Source organism: Orcinus orca, chromosome 1 (genome assembly GCF_937001465.1).
Source record: "Orcinus orca chromosome 1, mOrcOrc1.1, whole genome shotgun sequence".
NCBI lineage: Eukaryota > Metazoa > Chordata > Mammalia > Artiodactyla > Delphinidae > Orcinus > Orcinus orca.
In genome coordinates this window covers 35,271,725-35,290,579 of record NC_064559.1, presented here as the reverse complement: position 1 = coordinate 35,290,579, position 18,855 = coordinate 35,271,725, and the positions used below count along the sequence as shown (strand labels likewise).

At 52.9% G+C, this 18,855-nt stretch overlaps 1 protein-coding gene across 1 annotated transcript; it reads left to right on the top strand.

Annotated features, from left to right (window-relative positions):
* Positions 1–226: 226 nt before the first annotated feature.
* On the top strand, positions 227–18,716 carry NUAK2 (NUAK family kinase 2). Its single transcript, XM_004282448.3, has 7 exons — positions 227–602; positions 9,855–9,975; positions 12,576–12,727; positions 13,082–13,147; positions 15,061–15,180; positions 15,730–15,862; positions 16,546–18,716. The coding sequence occupies exons 1-7, from the start codon at positions 357–359 to the stop codon at positions 17,607–17,609; spliced, it is 1,902 nt and encodes a 633-aa protein (XP_004282496.2). The 5' UTR covers positions 227–356; the 3' UTR covers positions 17,610–18,716.
* Positions 18,717–18,855: the final 139 nt, after the last annotated feature.

Below are 18,855 nucleotides of genomic sequence, written 5' to 3'. Positions count from 1 at the left end.
CGCCCCGCGTAGCCGACCCCGGCGTAAGGTATTCCCCTTGCCTGACCCTCGGGGGCCCAGGTGGGCGGGGCTCCATTGACATCTTTCCCAGCCTCTCTGGGAGGAGGCGGAGCCAGGGACCCGGCAAGCCAATGCTGGCGGTCCTGGTCACGCGCAGCCGGCGATCAGGCCAATGGGTGCCGGGGGGGTGTGGCCAGAGCCTCTAGTTCAGGGCGTTTATAACAACTTGGAATTCGGCGCCTGGTCGCGCGCCTTGGTACGGCTGTGGATTCTGGCGCCGCGAGTGGGCAGGCGACCCGGGCTCTAGGTCTCTCTGCCCAGCCGATTCCTCCTCTGCCCTCGCTCACCTGCTCGCCATGGAGTCCTTGGCTTTCCCCCGGCGCCTCGGCCCGGCTCCCTCGGCCACCGCTGCCCTGGCCGCGGAGGTCGTTCGGCCTTTGGCCGACGGGCTCCTCAAGTCGCCCAAGCCCCTAATGAAGAAGCAGGCAGTGAAGCGGCACCACCACAAGCACAACCTGCGACACCGCTACGAGTTCCTGGAGACCCTGGGCAAGGGGACCTACGGGAAGGTGAAAAAGGCGCGGGAGAGCTCTGGGCGCCTGGTGAGTGCGGCTCCCTCTCGCGGCGCCAGCCGGCCAGGCTCGGGAGTTAGCCGCCGGCGGCGGGTGATGGAGGGTGGGCCGGGAGCTAGTGCCTTGCTTGGTGGACTTGCCCGCATTCAGTCTTTACCGCGCTGAGGTTGCGTATGTGTATGGGGTGCTGGTAGTATTCACTGTAGAAATTGTTCATGGCTGTAGGGACAATGGTCGTGGACCTGAGAACCCCACCAACTCCGGTCAGCAAGTGATGATTGCCAAATAAGTGAGGCGGGGTGTATAGAGGACGAAAGGTGTCCAGAGATGAGAAGGCTTCCTAAAGACGATGAGACTTAAGTGGAATTTTGCTTGTAACAGACTATCCAATAGAGTGGGATGGGGAGAGGAAGTAGAAGGCACCTGATCTTAGCAAGGGGTTAGTAAATGTGTGTAGTTGAATGAAAAAGTGAATGAAGTGTCCAGTTCCTCAATTCAGTTCTAATAGTCTGGCAGCCCAGCATACTGTGGAGATTTCACCCCCTCCCGGGGGGCGCGGGTGGGTTTGACATTTAGGTCCTTTCCAGGTCTAAGATTGAGTCTGAGTTTCATTATGATGGGTTTTTAATTCTGGTAAATGTGAAACTAGGCTCTCGTGAAAGATCCACTGTGCCCCAAGATACCTTTGGGTTTGGGGCCTTTTCAGGTATGTGTCCTGTTAATTTGGGATGTGTGTGTGTGTATAGTAGTAGTAATCTGTGGGACCTTGTGTAATTTACTTTATCTCTGTACTCTGTTTCCCCTTCTGCAAAAATGAAGAAAACAGAGCCTCCCTCACAGCTGCTATGAGGATTGAATGAGATACAAATATGAATTTAAATTGTTGCTGACAATAGAACCCGCCATGAGAACTGGTATTTATATTTGAAAAGGCTGGCCCCGAAGGGATAGCAGTTTTGCCAAAAGTTAACAATGGTCCCCAAACTTGAGTTTAATGTGCATAGGAATCACCTGGGTGCTTGTTTAAAATACTTCGTCTCTAGTTCCACACCCAGAGGATTTTATTCTGAAGGTGTAGGATGGGGCCAAATAACCTGTATTTGGGGGGATGGCTGCGCCCTGCAGGTTTGGCATGTGGGATCAGGACGCAGATCAAACCTGTGCCCCCTGCAGTGGAATCGCAGAACCTTAATCACTGGACCGCCAGGGAAGGCTCTAAATACTCTGTATTTTGACAGGCCTTTTAGGGCAGGTGGTTTAGGGATTGTTTTGCCAAATCCAGCTGGGTGCTGGTTATGAGATGTGCATGTATGTGTGTGTGCTTGCATGGGTGGCCATGGTCTGCCCTATCAGCTGTGGCAGGAGTTACCTCCCCAGACTGTTTGCTTTTGCAGCCAGTAGATGGTTTCAAATTCAAGAAGTCATTTCATTGGTGAAGGAGAGTGGATGCTGGGGAAAGGGAATGGATTATGGCCTCATCAATAGGACCGAGTATGTTTTTCCTGCTAACACCTGGCACGGTCCCCAGTTGCCTGCTGCCAGGTTACAGCTATTGGGCAATCATGTACTTCCTGGCTTTCCTTTTCTTTCTCTTTCTATAAAGTGTGAGGGCCCGGTGAGGCTCCAGGCTGGAGACAGCTGGGCCCAGGCTTTGTCAGGGGCTCAGCTGGAAAATAGCTGCTTGTGGCTCGTGCCTCTTTTGGGGGGCAGACTGGATTGGGGGCACTGGGGTGGCCTGGAAACTGAGATTGAAGTTCAGAAATCCCATTAAGCTCTTGACCTGGGTCACTGCATGTGTGTCTCTGTGTGTGTGTGAAAGAGAGAAAAGGAGAGATCATTGATTCTGGAATGAGATAAACCAGCTTTCAGTTTTCAAACCTCAGTGGCTGTAGGCAGGGATTCCAGCTCTTATTACATCAGAACAGAGAGAATTCAGAAGGTGCTCCCTGGCTTCATGTCTCTTGTATACAGGGAGCCCACATCAGGAGGAGTGGGACCTGCCCTAAAGCTCCCTGATCCATAGACCACCCTGTACTTCTTGCTCAGGGTCTCCCTCCTCCTTGGAGAGCAGCTCTACGCGCTGCTAATGGTTTCTCAAAATTCTGGAGAGGAATCCTCCCCCCACCGCACCCCCATTCCTGTCTCTTCACTCTTCTCCCTGAAGAGAGACCAACCTGGTGCCTCAGGATCTTCAGTGGGGGAGAGGGGTGTGGGAGCAGCCCACAACCTCCCCTCAAAGTGAACTGAGGGTTCAGAGGAAAGCCTGCTGGGTGACTTCCACCTCAATTTCTCTCCACATTTCGCATTCCCACCCTGCCTGGATAGGATTCTCAGGGGCCAGATGGGATTGTCCGGAGGGAGGGGCAGGTGAGCAGGACTAATGGCTCCTCCAGGAGGGCATTAAAGGAAAAACCAATATTTGCTCTGGATCTCCTAGCTCTGACTACACTCCTGGTAGCCACATGGCATTTCCTCCTTTGACTCTCACAGCTCTCCTGACCACCCCTCCCCTAAAAAGAAAAACACCTGCTAGGGTCCCTGGAACGGTGGCGTCCCCCAAAGCCTTTAGGTTGATCTGCATGGAATTTTTACTCCATGAGGAGCACAGGGGAGTCCAAGGGGACAGTGATCTGGGGCAGGGGTGCTTCTGTCTCATATATTGGATTGTTGCATGGGATTTCAAAATGTTTGAAAATGACTGAGATGGTCTGATTCCTTCACTGACAGATGGGGACACTGAGGCCCAGAGAGGGAAGGGGACATGTCCTGTGGCTGGTTAGTGGCATGCCTGCAACATAGGCTCCTGACTTGACCACCCCAGGTGCTAGATGACCAATACTGAGTCTTGGACTGGGAGTTGGCTTTGGGCTGAGCCCAGGCTTGCCTCAGTGTGCTTTGTCATTCCAACAGCTAGCTCCGACTGCCTTTCCCAGAGCTCCAGGCGCGCTGAGGGTGGGAGGAGTCACTGGGAACAACCCCCACCCCCATACATACTGACAGTGTCGAGAGATCCCGCGTAGGTGAGCTCCACTACATTTTACTTTGTCAGGAAGACTGCTCAGCTCAGCATCAGAGGGCAAGCATTCAGAATCCTGGCTCTACTGCTTACCGGCTGTGTGACCTCTGTGTATCTCAGTTTCCTCATCTGGAAAGTGGGGATTATAATAATTCCTACCTCGTGGGGCCCTCATAGGATTAAATAAGATAATATATGTAAAGTGCTCAGCACAGTAGCTGACACACACAGTGTTACTATCCCAGCAAGGCTGGCTTTGTTGAGGTCCTACCCTCCCTCTCTTGGGGGAGGGAGAGTCCACCCCACCCTGGGTCTGTCCTGCCCTGAGCAAGAGAATGGCTCGTGCTCAGCTTCCCTAAGCCCTTTGGTCTCTGCGTCGTTCAAAGTCCCAGCCTCTCCTTTAGCCCCTGATCCAGAGAAGGGCTCCCGCCTGGCCAGCTGCCAGAGGCCTCTTCCGTGTGGTGCTGCCCTCCCAGCTCCTCCTGCATCTGCCTGCTCAGCAGCAGGGAGGGAGACTCCAGCTGCAGGTGACTCTTGTCCTTGGACTCTGGCCAAACCACACAAGAGGGCTGGGCAGGGAAGCACCTTGCCTGGCAGCCTGGCAGAGTGGGCAAAGAAAGGGTGGGCACAGCATGGGGTTTAGGGGAAGCAGCTCAGCCTCCCCTCAGAGCCCATGCCTGCTCCCAGCCTGGTTCTCTGGCAGGCTGGGTGGGATGGTGAGCCATCCCCACTCTGCCAGCCCTGGCCAGCCCAGCCCAACCTCTCCTGCATTATCTAAATGGGTCATCCTCCAGCTCCTTGCCCCACCTCCCAGAGGCAGCTGCTCCGTGAAAGGCCAAAAAGGAGTCAAGGATCTTGGCTCCAACTCTGGGTGATAGCTATGACCAGAGATGCCCAGCTTGTACCCTCTCTCCCGGCACCTGAAACCAGCACCTCTAGATCTTCTTTTTCTAAGACCTTTCTGCCATCCTCTCCTGAATCCAGATTATTCTTTTTTTTTTTTTTGCGGTACGCGGGCCTCTGACTGTTGTGGCCTCTCCCGTTGCGGAGCAAGGCTCCGGACACGCAGGCTCAGCGGCCATGGCTCACGGGCCCAGCCGCTCCGCGGCATGTGGGATCTTCCTGGACCGGGGCACGAACCCGTGTCCCCTGCATTGGCAGGTGGACTCTCAACCACTGCGCCACCAGAGAAGCTCCAGATTATTCTTGATCTGAGTTCCTGTGGGGACAGGGAGGAGAGAAGGCAGTGTTTAACCAATTGAGCCCCAGCGCCCATCTCTCCAACGTCTTTGTATATCTGTAAGTGGGATGAGGGTGGCTGGTGGTACTGCACAGCCTGGCTCATGGCAGGGTGTGGGGCATTCCCTTCTCCAGGGGTAGGAGGCAGGGAGCTGGAGGCAGGGCAGAGCATCTGCAAGGAACTTTTGTCTTCTGAAGTGGTGGTTTCTCCAGGCAACACCCCTCCATCTTGGGTTCTGACAGCCTTGATATGTTGAGGAACCTCGGAAGAGTCACCTTTCTGGACTTTTGTGTTTGCCATTTACAAAATGGGATAAGGAGTTAGCTCTGCTGCCTTTCCAGCATGCAGGGCCACAGCGGCAAGAAAATCACTGGGCTGGTATCAGTAGGAATTTTGCTCAGGCAGGTAAACATAGATATAGCATGGGGCCTCTGAATAAACGTATTATAACAATCCTTGGTTAGCACCTTCCTGGCGTAGTAGCACGTGACCCATTTCTGAAGAAGCTCAGCGGAGAATGCTAGAGTTTGGAAGGGAGCTTAGAGATCCTAATGTGCAAATTCGTGTATAGTTCCTTTCCTTTCTTTCTGGCCTGTGCTGAAACCTTTCTCTCTGCCTGGAATGCCCTTGTTGCACTGCCCCCCTCAAAGGCCTGCCCACCTCGGCTTGGCAAACCCCACTCTTCCTTCAAGATCTAAAACAGAGTTTTCCCCCAGGGGTGATTTGCCCTGCTCCTCCAGGCGGAGGAAGCTCTCCAGTGCTCCTGGAGCCCCTGGGCAGCCAGGGATCTCAACCATCATGTTCATCACACTAGACTGGACCAAGGGCCTTGGCGCAGGGGCTCTCCAGTTTTTGTCTGAATCCCCAACACCTACCATAGCGCCAGGCACCTACCATAGCGCCAGGCACGTAGCAGGCATTCAGCAAATGTTTGGAGGATAAATGTCCTTTTATTTTTCAGATGAGGACATTAAAACTAGCCAGGCCAGCTTTCCGCCATCTTTCCGTGCCGCCATAATGGTGCGCATGAATGTCCTGGCCGATGCTCTCAAGAGTATCAACAATGCCGAAAAGAGAGGCAAACGCCAGGTTCTTATTAGGCCGTGCTCCAAAGTCATCGTCAGGTTTCTCACTGTGATGATGAAGCACGGTTACATTGGCGAATTTGAAATCATCGATGATCACAGGGCTGGGAAAATTGTTGTGAACCTCACAGGCAGGCTAAATAAGTGTGGAGTGATCAGCCCCAGGTTTGATGTGCAACTGAAAGATCTAGAAAAATGGCAGAATAACCTGCTCCCGTCCCGTCGGTTTGGTTTCATTGTACTGACAACCTCAGCTGGCATCATGGACCATGAAGAAGCAAGACGAAAACACACAGGAGGGAAAATCCTTGGATTCTTTTTCTAGGGATGTAATACATACGTGCAGATAAAATGCCTCAGAGGACAAAAAAAAAAAAACTAGCCAGGCCAGTTAACAGGATCATTTAAGTGACTTGTCTCGAGTTATGTAGCTCCAAAGGGGCAAATAAAGACTAGATACCTGGGCTCTTGACACCCCTCCACCGATCTGGTGTTCACATTTATATTGTCATTGTTGTGCCTCTGTTTCCTGCCCCCTCTGAGTAGGGTGGCCGTATAATATAACATCTCAACTCGAATACTTTGCGGAGTAAAAGGGGCACTGTTAATAATTATACGGGATGACCCAGGATTGTCCCCAGGGAGGTGGCCTTCCTACCTCTGGGTGATCCATTCAGCGACTGTTTTTCTCTTCCTTTCCTCTAGTCACTATATTTGAATGGTTGCTCAACTATATTGCAGATGAGAACAAAGGTCCCTCAAAATGAGTTCTCACAAACATGGCTGACTCTCCACCCATGCCTTGGAAAAAGGGCAGAAAGTCTTATCTGGGCACTGGTGCCATCAGTCAGGGATCAGCCCAATGCTTTAACCAATAAATATTTATTTGTGATTTGTGTTCACCAGTAAACAGTTGAGGTCTGTCCAGTGGGACTAGGATAGATGGGGGAACAGTGGCCCAGCCCCACCAGGGCAGTGATACATGGCTCTTCTTGTCTGTCACCTGCTTGGGGACTGGTGGAGGCATGAGGACCTAAGTTGTTTCTTTCCTGGGAAGTACCAGCCAAGCTGTGGTCTCCTAAGACCTAATATAGACAATTGGGGGTGGGGGGTGGGGGTGGGGTCCTTGACCTCACCCCCTGAGGCCAGAGCATGAGCTTGCAGGAGGACAGAACTGTCCACTAAGGATCAACAATTCTGATTTTAAACAGTAGACTTCCAGAGTTGAAAGAAATAGATCTCAGGATTCAACTTGTACACCCTCTACCCATGCAGGGACTCCTTCTAGCACCCCTCAGAGCCCTTTATTTTTTTGAAACCTCATTTCTTTTAGGCCTTGTCTTCTTTAGAGCTCTGCCTCCTAGCCCACGATGATTTATCTCATTGTATATGTTTGTGTATGTACAATTGTACATCCAAGATATGCCTAGTTTTTGCATATGTGTGTATCTTAAGCTCTCAGATATTTGTTTCATTATCTAGGTATGTGATTTACATGTGATTTTTTTTTTTGCTATCTATTAATTCAGTTTTATGGGCCTTTATCTGAAGAGCTCATGGCATTTTATCTATTGTCTGATTTTTTTCTTTTTAACAGGGGAAAAACAAATTTAATTTCACATGTACAGGAACCCCCCCCCCGCAATTATGTGGCTCCCCAACAGTCAGGCAATTGAGGCTTACCTGCCATCCCGAGCTAAGGAGAAGGGGGCAGGAGTCTGGCATTGGAAAGGGGAGGAAGGCAATTCACAGAAAGGTGGGAAGAGCGAATGCTTGGTAGATAAATGTTTGCTGGGCCATGCAGATAAGTCTTCCTGATGAAAAAAGTTATCTCTGCTAATAGCGCTCTCTCTGGCACAAGCCTCCTATCTAAATTCTTTAATGCAGTTAAGGGAGGGATAAAAAGCTCTTCTTGAGTCAGCTGAGCCTTCATTGTCTTCAGCTCAAAATCATCCACATGCCAAAGTGACAGTCTGGGGTAGCCTGCCCTGAGCCCCACCACCAAGTAACGCAATTACGTTTCAGTGCAGGCATTTGTGTTCATATTTATAATCATCATAACCTTTAAAGTCTCGGCAAACATGTTTAGTTGCCACTGGATTGGTGTGTCCTCATGTACAAGTGACAACTCTTTCATTTGTACCTAGAGTTCATTTTTTGCAGTTATAAGACCATAATTCTTTTCTGCAGTGATAATTCATAACTGAAAAATTATTAGAACATTATCTGATATATCAAGACTGTTGCAGCTCTGCAGTTTCTATGTAGGAGAGACTTTAATGGCGCTAGTGGGTTGGAATTAGGAGCAACAAGAGTTGTCTTGAAGCTTCACTGTATTGTCTGATTTTTAAAACAAAGAATTCAGAGAGAAAAGAACTAGTCCATAAAATCTCCCCTTCAGGGAGAGAAAAAGGGTCTTGGAGAGGTGTTCAGGAACCAAGCTCCAGGCCGGTTGGAGGAGGATTTAAGCCCCTTCCCCCCATCCCCACCCCCTGGGCAATTCTAAGCCGGGGATTTTTCTGCTTAGCTCATTGGGGTGGTTTGGAGCAGAAGGGGTGGGGGGCGTGAAGAGAGCGCCTGAGGTGCAGCCCGGCCCCTGCAGCTGCAGCGTGGGCCCCTCCAGGGGCTTGGGCAGGAGACTCCATGGTGACCGTCCCTCCTGCTGCCGTTGTCCTCCCTGCCCTGCTCTGGGAGGGCGAGAGAGCCGGGCCTCCCCTCTTTCATGGATGCAGCTCCAGGGGAGGAGCGGGGCGGAGGGCACGCCATCCCTGGCCTGTTGCCGGGGTGACCAGGCCCAGGGCATTGTGAGCTGCTCCTCTTACAGGATTACGGCTGTTCCGCATTCTTGTCTGAGGGGGGACATAGGCCCGAGCCCGCGGTCCGCAGCGGAGCCGGAAGCCTTTGTCTGCCTCCAGAGCCCTGTGAAAGGGGGATTAGAGGCCCCGCCCCTTGGGCTCTGGGTTCCCTTTTTTCCACCTCCTTTTGAACCTTGAGGGGAGGCGAACCCTCCTGGGAAATGAACGAGGAGCTGTTTTCCTCAGCCTGTGCCTCGGGATTTCTCCTAACTTGCCCCGCTCCTGTGAAGGGGAAGTCTTATATTTACCATTTGTGTCCTTGGACAGGACTTCTCAGGAACTGACCAGCCCTGTGACACCCCACCCCATACCCGCCCAGCGCCTGATGCCAGAGTTGTAGCCTCCGAGGGCCCCGGGGCATTTATATGGTCATTTCACAGAGTCAAAGCAGGAAAGCACCCCAGACATCTTAGTCCAGCCTGTTTATTTCACAGAAAACGAGGCTGGGAGAGGGCATGGGCCTTTGCCCATGAGCACAGCAACAGAGCCTGGAGGGCCCAGGTCCCCTGACTCACCACGCGGTGTCTTCCCCACACACTGCATGCGCTGTTGGTACTCTGTCACCATCGCTGCTCAGTGCGGTGGAACAGAGAAGGGGGCGAGATGCCTCAGTCTCTAAGAGCTTTGCTTAAGCTGCTTCTTGGCGTTCATTCTCCACTTCCTCTTGCCTCCCTCCACCCTTCCTGAACCCACCACATGTACCAGCCAGAGAGTTTAATCCTTAAATGGCATTTTCACCTTTACGGACAAGATAGCAAAGCCCAGAGGACTCTGTTTAACTGTCTAGTTGTTTGTTTGTTGCTGGGGGAGAGACATTACTTACCTAGGCCGAAGAGACTAGCATTTTTTTCATAACTTTTTTGGGTGATTTTTGTGTGTGTGGTAAAGCATATGTAACATAAAAGGTTCCCTCCAGCCTCTCTGCCGCCCGCCCCAGTGAAGGGTGGAGAGGCTTCTCTGGGTGCGCGCTGTGGCCTTTGCAGCGGCTGTAGGCAGATCACCAGGGTCAGGGCTCCCAGAGTGTCCTCAGGGACGCCTCTACCTGCCAGACCTTTCTCCTCACTCTCCTGCATTCTCTGCTCCCAGGTGGCCATCAAGTTGATCCAGAAAGACAAAATCAAAGACGAGCAAGATCTGATGCACATTCGGCGAGAGATTGAGATCATGTCATCACTCAACCACCCCCACGTCATTGCCATCCACGAAGGTACAGAGGTGGAGCATTTGAAGCTGTGTGTGTGTGTGTGTGTGTGTGTGTGTGTGTGTGTACGTGTGTGTGTGTCCAGTTGGAACAGATGACACAGAGGTAAAAAAGACACAGGCTGGATTTGAAACCCAGCTATATGACTTTGGGCAACTAATTTAATTTTGTCTCTGGGCCTCAGTTCCTCATTTGTAAAATGGGATAATCCCACCTACATCACAGGGTTGTTGCAAAGATCAAATTAAATGTCACCAGGGAATTCCCTGGTGGTCCAGTGGTTAGGACTCTGTGCTTCCACCTCAGAGGGCACGGGTTTGATCCCTGGTCAGGGAACTAAGATCTCACATGCCCTGTGGCACTGCCGAAAAAAAAATTCAAATTAAATGTCACCAAGTGCTCCTCTCATGGGAGGAACTCCACAGATTGTAGGCATTTTTGTTCTTAGGTTTTCCATACTGGAACACTGTCTCCCCAGACCAATGAGATCCTTAGCAATCTGGGGGAGGCTGAAACATACGGGAACCTGCACGCGTCTCAGGTGTGTGGGTGCTGTTTTTCTTCATATACAGGAGCCAGACTTCCTGTCCTCTGAATCATTCCCACCATGGGGCTGGCTTCTACTTCTCCTCGTCTCTTGAAGCCTCCTCTTGCTCTGACATCGGTGCTGGCTTTCCACTCCAGCTGCCCTGTTCCCTGTGACCCAGACAACAAAGTGATCAAGAGAGGGTGATGAAGGAAAGAGGGGGAGCAGCCTCCCACACACACCTGTCTGCTTCCAGCCTTTACCTAATATCAGTTAGACAGGAAGCGAGGAACGGCAGGAACAGCAGGAAGGAGGAAAGGGAGGCTGTGGCTTTGCCCTCAGTCTGAATATTCCTGATAGGAAGAAAGAGAGGTCTCCTCTCTTAAGTTCTGTTTAGAGGAAGACTTAGGGCAGAGCCACTGACATGGCCCTGTGGCCTGAGCCTTTTCCATGAGCCCTAGCAGGTGGCTGGAAGGCTAATTGTTTCTCTGTTTATTTCCCCCAGGGAGGAGTTGGTTAAGCCAGGCTAAGCTTGGTGATTGGGCTGTGTGTGTGTGTGTGTGTGAGAATTCTTCCCCACACCCATTATCTACAGCTAGGTCTGGGAACTGAGCTCTGAAGCTTAGGATGTAGCTGCTACTTACTGCACCTTCAGATTCAGCAAATGTTGGGGTGTCATAGTTACTGTGTATCTGGTAGACCTCCCCCAGATCCATCCCCATCCACAGACTTTAAGAGATATGGACTGGGGGGAAGGCTGCAGTCCTGGGAACTGACTTCTAACATAGCTGCTCTCCAGAATGTGCCCTGGCTGGCTCCTGACCCCCAATTTTACGGCACAGAGTTTGCACACATCCTGCAGAGATGTGGAGAACCACAGGGGTGGAGCCTCAGCTAGGCACCCCCCAGCATTCTGGGCCACTGTGCTCCCCTAGGAAAAAGCACAGTCCTCCTGACCATGTATCCAACTGCCTGGGAGCTGGGACTCTTCTTGGGAGAAGCCTCCTCTCTTAGCTCCTTCTCACAGGCTAGACAGTAATCTCTCTGGGGCTGGCTGAGCAAGCCAAACTCATAGGACTCGTTTGACACAAAGATGCAATATCACAGACACATGTTTTGACACACACCCTGCTGAAGGGCCAGTTTGGTGAACCAGCCATTCCCTACTTTTCCAGGAGGCAAGACAAGGCCTGAGGTGGCAATAGGGCCCCTTCCTCACATGGAGATGAGCCAGCTGGAGTCGGCTGGCTGCCAGGAGCCCAGCCAGTCAATTAATTACCAAATATTTATTGATCATTTCTATGTACAAAGCCCCAGCCTGGATATTCTGGACGGGAAGTCAAAGATGTTAAGGGTGATCAATATCTCAGCTCTCCATGGTACTTTACAGTCTACAAAGCACTTTCATACTTTATTCCTCTTCTGATCCTCAAGTCAGGCATTATTATGGGCATTATTTTTCAAGTTTATGCGTGAGGATGCTGATAATAAATATAACAGTAGGTACAGTCTGTTGAGTGCTTGCTTGTATGTCAGAGCCCACACCAGCTTGCTCCGCCAGCCTGAGAGCTGTGACTAACTTTTATCTATTCCTCGCCCCAGCTCTGTGACGTTGCTATCATTATCCCTCTTCAAATGAGGAAACTGAGGCACACTGATTGAATAACTTGCCGTGGTCACCCAGCTAGTAAATGATGGGGGCAGGATTCAAATCCCAAACCTACATTCTTACTGATGTATCTAGAAGAGATTTGCCCAGGGTCACGAGGCAAAAAAGTACTGAACCAGAGAGCCTGGTTTTTCATTCTCATCCAGTGATGTCTCAGAATTTGCAGGGTAGTGTTAAGAATCCTCCGAAGCCTGAACTTCCAAGGAAAGGGAGGGTGAGCCAGTTCCCTTGGCCTTAATTCGTTGCTACTGGAAGGTGTTGGGAGCATCAAAGGGCACTGTCCTGCCTCATTAGCAGATGTCTCTGGTGGGAGGTCCTGTCTGGTTTGGGGGCCTGGGAGTGATCCGTGTTCCCTAGTGGGGAGCAGTGCACTCTGGAGGGGCCTGACATTCCTGCCTTGCTCTGCCCCAGTGTTTGAGAACAGCAGCAAGATCGTGATCGTCATGGAGTACGCCAGCCGGGGCGACCTATATGACTACGTCAGTGAACGGCAGCGGCTCAGCGAGCGCGAAGCCCGGCATTTCTTCCGGCAGATTGTCTCCGCCGTGTACTACTGCCACCAGGTGAGCGGCACCTGCCTCAGCCCTGTGCTGAGGGGGTGGTCCCTGGTGCTCGGGGGCTGGTTTCACCAGAGAGATTCCATGACTGGTCCAGGATCACACAGGGAGATCGAAAGAGGCAAGACTCAATTCTGGACTCAGCCTGGGGAATGTTGGTGTCTCTGGCTTCAAGTCTCTTGGCTGGGGTTGGAAGGACCATGATTTGTTGTAGTACGTACCAGTAAAGATGGGCCTCCCAGCCTACCTGTGCTCACCCCCACGCGGCCCCCTTTGTGTTTCCCTCACTGTCCAGACCAGGTCCTCATGACCTTCCCTCCCTGGTGGCCTTCCCCTGACCCTCCACCCTCCCTCTTTCAGAACAGGGTTGTCCACCGGGATCTCAAGCTGGAGAACATCCTCTTAGATGCCAATGGAAATATCAAGGTGAGCCTCACTTCTTGTCTAAAGCTGCTTCCCTACCCCTCCCCAGCCTGTCTGCACTGTCCCTTGCCAAGCACCTCTAAGCCCTTAGGGGGTTCCAGAAGGAGCTGAGCAAAGCTCAGACTCTTATGTGGGTGCTGATAAGGACCTTAGACATCATCCGTTTCAGTACCTCATTCTATGGATTGAAAGCTGAGGCCTTATGATAAGCAGTGATTTGCATGAGGTCCCATGGCTAGCAAGTGGCTGAGCCTCAGCTAGAACCAGAGTCTTCTGACTCCCTGACCAGTGCTCTTGACATCACAAGGCTGAAGGAGTCTAGATCTAAGGTTGGCTTCTGCTCACAGCCTTGGGACTGGCACGGAGAGGCCATGGCCTGAGTTCTCCCCACCTGCACGCATGCACATGCACGCACGCATGCGCACTTTAATCTGCCGCAATTAGGTAGCCCTTTAGCACCTTTCACCACAGCAAGCACTCCAGAGCCAGCTTCCTGCTTTCTGCAGCTGCTGAATTCCCGTGTCTAAGTAGTTAAATTTAGGCCTGAGAAGTTCAGGTCGATGTGATAAACTCGGGTCTTGGGGCTGGAAGGGGAGACGGCAAGGGCTGGCCCCTGCAGATACCTGGAAGGGCTCTGACTCTGCAGTCGGACCCTCCTCAGAATCTTCCTGAACCCAGATCATAGTCCTTTCCCCAGTGGCCCCTGACCTGTGCCCTGAGGCGCCCTGGCACTGAGTTCATTTTCCTTACCAGTTCCCGGAGTAGGTGGGGCTCTCTTTGATGCTGACCAGGAAGGGGGAAGCCAGAGCCAATAAATCCACACAACCCAGGCAGGCACGAACTTTCCCATCTGCACCAATCATCTGCCTCATTATAGGCTTCAACTGGTAACTGCCTGATAGGAGGCCGATAAAACCCATAAATGAAGGAGCCAGAGTTCATAAACAACTTCTCCCCACCCTGGGCACACGTGACCGTCTGCTGGGGATGAAGAGGTTGGGAGCAAAAGGGCATTGGCCTCAGCCTTTGTCTGAGGATAGCTGGCGGAAGGGTCTTTCTGAGGAATGAGAAGATGGGCTTGGGACCCCTCAAACCCTCAATATCAGAGGGCTCAGGAAGTCCTGTAAGAAGATCCCTTCTACTGGGCTATAGCCATGACCGTAATCTTTGTTCTTCCTTCAGTACTGCTTCTCAGCTATACTGGGCTGACCCCAGTCCCGCCACCACGTTCCTGCCCGGGTGTGGGCAGAGAGATGCATTCTTTGCTGGGAAGGGCAGCCCAAGCCCAGGTCATGGGGTAGCTTGCTTCTGAGGTTCATGGCATTGGCATAAGACATTGTCTGTCCCCCTCCAACTGGTAGACCCTTCCTTTAGTCAGTAAGTGGCCATTAGTCCCACCCATGGGTCACAGCTGTGCTAGGAGTTGCAGGAGGGGTGGGGGCAGGAGGTCAGCATGGGAAGCATATTGATGTGGCATTATGAGGAGACGGAACTGACAAGCAGGGGCTACCGTGAGCCACTGCAAATTGTAGGGCTTCATGGGAGGAGGAGATCTCAGGGCAATGGAAGGCTTCCTGGAGGAGGTGGGCTTGCTGGGTCAGGAGGATGTGTGTAGGCAGAGAGAGCATCCCTGGAGTAGAGTACAGCGTGAGCAAAGGGGCCTGGGGAACAGTGAGGATCCTGGAGCTCCCCGACACCTCTGCCTACGCTTTCCTCATTGACACAACCTCCAAAGGGCTCTTCCTTCCAGGGCCTGAGCTGTGTTGGTGGTGCCCGGTATGGGGTAGGGGTCATGGGCACCCTTTCCTGCTGCTAGGGCCTGGGTTTCCCCGGGGTCTGGCGGGGGGCAGACCAGGAGCTATAGAACAACACAGGCCTTGGTGTGACCCCTGCCTGTGTTTCACCCAATTCTGCAGATCGCTGACTTTGGCCTCTCCAACCTCTACCACCAAGGCAAGTTCCTGCAGACATTCTGTGGGAGCCCCCTCTATGCCTCGCCCGAAATCGTCAACGGGAAGCCCTACACGGGCCCAGAGGTAAGTGTCTGGACTCCTCCGCCAGCCTGCCTCAGCTTAGATCCTGAGAGAGGGATGCACTACTTTTCTAGTTATTCCCTTTCTCAGCTCACAAAGCTCACTTCCCCACCAAAGTAGTGTGTGGCCGGGTCTCTAGCGGGAGTGGCAAAACTGGAACAAGAGTCTTCTGCCCCCCAGTCTGGTTCTGTGCCCCTCACCTTCCACATTCCCATTTCCTTTCCCAGCCCCCAGCCAGCCTCCCTGGAGGGATGGTGTCTGTCACAGCCAGCACTCCTGGCCCAGAAGGGATGACCTCATCACTGATCTTATGTTTGTGGCTGCTCCTCCCAAGGGGAGGCAAATGACAGCAGCTCTCCATGAACCTCAGTCCCTTCTGCAGCGTCACCCTCTCTGCCCCTGGGTACTAGAAGGAGGTGGTCCTCAGATACACTGGGCTCTGGGTTCTCCAACATGGGCTCCCTTTTCCCCATGGTACTGAATGAAGGTGAGGCTGGAAGCCCTCTAGCCTGTGGCATGAGGAGGTCCTGGCTGATCCTCTCTCTCCCTCAGGTGGACAGCTGGTCCCTCGGTGTTCTCCTGTACATCCTGGTGCATGGCTCCATGCCCTTTGATGGGCAGGACCATAAGACGCTGGTGAAACAGATCAGCAATGGGGCCTACCGGCAGCCGCCTAAACCCTCTGGTGAGTGAGAGGTGTAGGTGTTCTCATCTAGGTGCTGGGTGTCCTTTGCTCATTCCTGAGGCAGCAATTAAACAGTGACAGTAAAGTGAAGAGGGCAGCCCACTGTAGATGGAGTGTACCTTCCACCTCAACTCCTGCTGTCATCTCTTTGCCTCCTATATCTGTGACCTCTGAGGAAGGAAGGGGTAGCTCCTTCCTTCCTTTATGGGCAAGCTTTATCATATTTGGAAAGTGCTTCCTAAGGTCTAGCTTAGATCCTCTTTGCTACAATTGTCTCATTTCCTACTGCTTCTGTCCTTGTCCTTAGAAATCTTTTTGTCCTTTCACGTACGATGTGTAAGGCAAGAAGAAAGGTGTGAGGACCTTGGTTTACTCTTGAACAGTCCCTCCCCTCAGAGGGTTGCATGTCAGTGGAGCAAAGGAGGATACACACTAACACATAAACATGGCTGTGGTCCTGAGGGGTGGTGGGATGGAAGAGGAAATCCGACAGTCAATCCAGGGAAGCTGGAGACTGGGGGGCCGGCCCGGGCTGCAGCGTGTATGGAGCCCTAGGTGGGAGTGGCATATCTGACACAGGCATGAACAGTGTCTTAGCACAAATGGGGGTAAGCCAGTGAGGGGGACTGTGGGTGCCCATGCTCATGCCTATGGATCTGAAACCCTTCTCCTTCTTCTTTTAGATGCCTGTGGTCTGATCCGGTGGCTATTAATGGTGAACCCTACCCGCCGGGCCACCCTGGAGGATGTGGCCAGTCACTGGTGGGTAAACTGGGGCTATGCCACCCGTGTCGGGGAGCAGGAAGCTGTGCACGAGGGAAGGCGCACCGGCGGCGACTCTGGCCGGGCCTCCGTGGCTGACTGGCTCCGGCGGTCCTCCCGCCCCCTCCTGGAGAACGGGGCCAAGTTCTGCAGCTTCTTCAAGCAGCACGCGCCTGGAGGCGGGAGTCTCGCCCCTGGCCTGGAGCGCCAGCATTCGCTCAAGAAGTCCCGCAGAGAGAATGACATGGCCCAGACTCTCCAGGGGGACCCAGCTGCTGATGCCTCCCCTCGCCCTGGCAAGGGCAACCTCAAGCTGCCGAAAAGCATTCTCAAGAAGAAGGCATCGACCTCCTCAGAAGGGGCAAGGGAGGGCCCTGAGCTTGGCCCCGTCCCTGTGAGCCCAGGACAGGCTGCCCCCCCGCTCCCCAAGAAGGGCATCCTCAAGAAGTCTCGCCAGCGGGAATCCGGCTACTACTCCTCTCCTGAACCCAGTGAGTCTGGGGAGCTCTTGGATGCAGGGGACGTGTTTGTAAGTGGGGATGCCATGGGGCACACGCCCCCCCAAACCTCAGGGCTGCTGCTCCATCGCAAGGGCATCCTCAAACACAACAGCAAGTTCTCCCACGCAGCCCTGGAGCTCACAGCCCACACCGCTTTTGGTTCTTTGGATGAACTGGCCCCACCTCACCCTCCAGCCCGGGCCAGCCGCCCCACGGGGGCAGTGAGTGAGGACAGCATCCTGTCCTCTGAGTCCTTTGACCAGCTGGACTTGCCCGAACGGCTCCCTGAGCCCCCACTGCGGGGCTGTGTGTCTGTGGACAACCTCGTGGGGCTTGAGGAGCCCCCCTCAGAGGGCCCTGGAAGCAGGTCCCTGAGGTGCTGGCGGCAGGACCCCCTGGGGGACAGCTGCTTTTCCCTGATGGACTGCCAGGAGGTGACAGAGGCCTACCAACAGGCACTGGGGGTCTGCTCAAAGCTCAGCTGAAGGTGGGGGGTGTTGCCCCATCCCGGCTGGCTCTAAGACGCAGCTGGCTGCACCCTGAGGGGAAACTGCCTTCTTCCCTGCCTCCCAGGACCAGCATCCCAGCCCAGAAGGCTGGGATGGTTTGCAATTGAGCCCTGGGGAGGGCTGGATGTGGGAAGTGGGCAAGTGAAGTGTACTGAGGGTTCAATGTCTTCAGCCGCATGGAACCAAGAAGGTAGTAGAAGGGAAATGAGTAGAGAAGTAGAGAGGAAGGCCCAAGGCTGAGTCCAGGTTGCCTGTTTCTTGTACACATAGTAGGGCCGCAGAGAGCTGGAAAGAGCGCTCCCAGCGCCCAGCTCCTATAAAGAGTAAGTTTTGTGCATGGTGCCCTCCTGCCAAGGTGGGGATGGAAACTCTTGAAGTTCACATACACATTCCCATCTCCACCAACCACTCAAACTGGAGTGTGGCACCCCCCTAATGTGCCTGGGGTGTCCTGGGAGTGGTCTTCTAGAGTGTGCCCTTCCTTATTTATCTGAGCAGTAAGAGAACACAGCCTCTGTTTCCTCAAAGGTTCTCTCCCCTTTCGCATCCTCCAAACCTGGCCCAAGCCTCCTGGAGTCGCTGCTATGAATCTAAAAGACTTGAAAAGGCTCGGGCTGCTACTGGACATCATCTCAAGGGGCCCGGATTCCCCTGGACCCCACCTTGGACCTCAAAGACTCTGAACTTCTCTAGCCTCCAAGCTGCTCCTGCTACTGAGAATGGATGTGTCTGTTTCTCTGGGCTTTCAGGGCCTAGAATGTTCTTATTTATTTTTATGTTTTCAGCTCTGCATTTTTAAAATAGTGAATCTTACTGTTTTCAATAATGTGAATACTATGTTCTGGGGAAATGCACTATGACATCTAAGTTTTGTGTACAGGGAGATATTTTTGCAATGATTCCCTACTGATCAAGGGGAAGCCGGGGGCCTTTTATAAATCTACATGTCCGATCGCTCTGTCTGGAAGGGGTCTCTGGCTCCCTCACTCCACGCCCTGATTCTATCTACCTGATGGTCCCTCTTCCCTTCTGTGGTGGCTAGAAAGAGCCACCCCATTAAAAACCAGAACGATGATTGGAAAATAGCTTCTGTGGTTCTCTTTGGGGAAATGGGGGCACAGGTCTTCGAGTTTTCTCTTAACACACACTCCCTTGGGCTCTCACAGATGGAAAAAAGAGAACCTGCTTCATAAAAACAAAACACACACCAAAAACCGAGCTC

Coding starts and splice junctions, on each gene's coding strand:
- NUAK2 (XM_004282448.3), top strand. CDS start 357: ATGGAGTCCTTGGCTTTCCCCCGGCGCCTCGGCCCGGCTCCCTCGGCC. Junction 9,976..12,575: donor CGTCATTGCCATCCACGAAG/GTACAGAGGTGG, acceptor GCTCTGCCCCAG/TGTTTGAGAACAGCAGCAAG. Junction 12,728..13,081: donor CCGTGTACTACTGCCACCAG/GTGAGCGGCACC, acceptor TCCCTCTTTCAG/AACAGGGTTGTCCACCGGGA.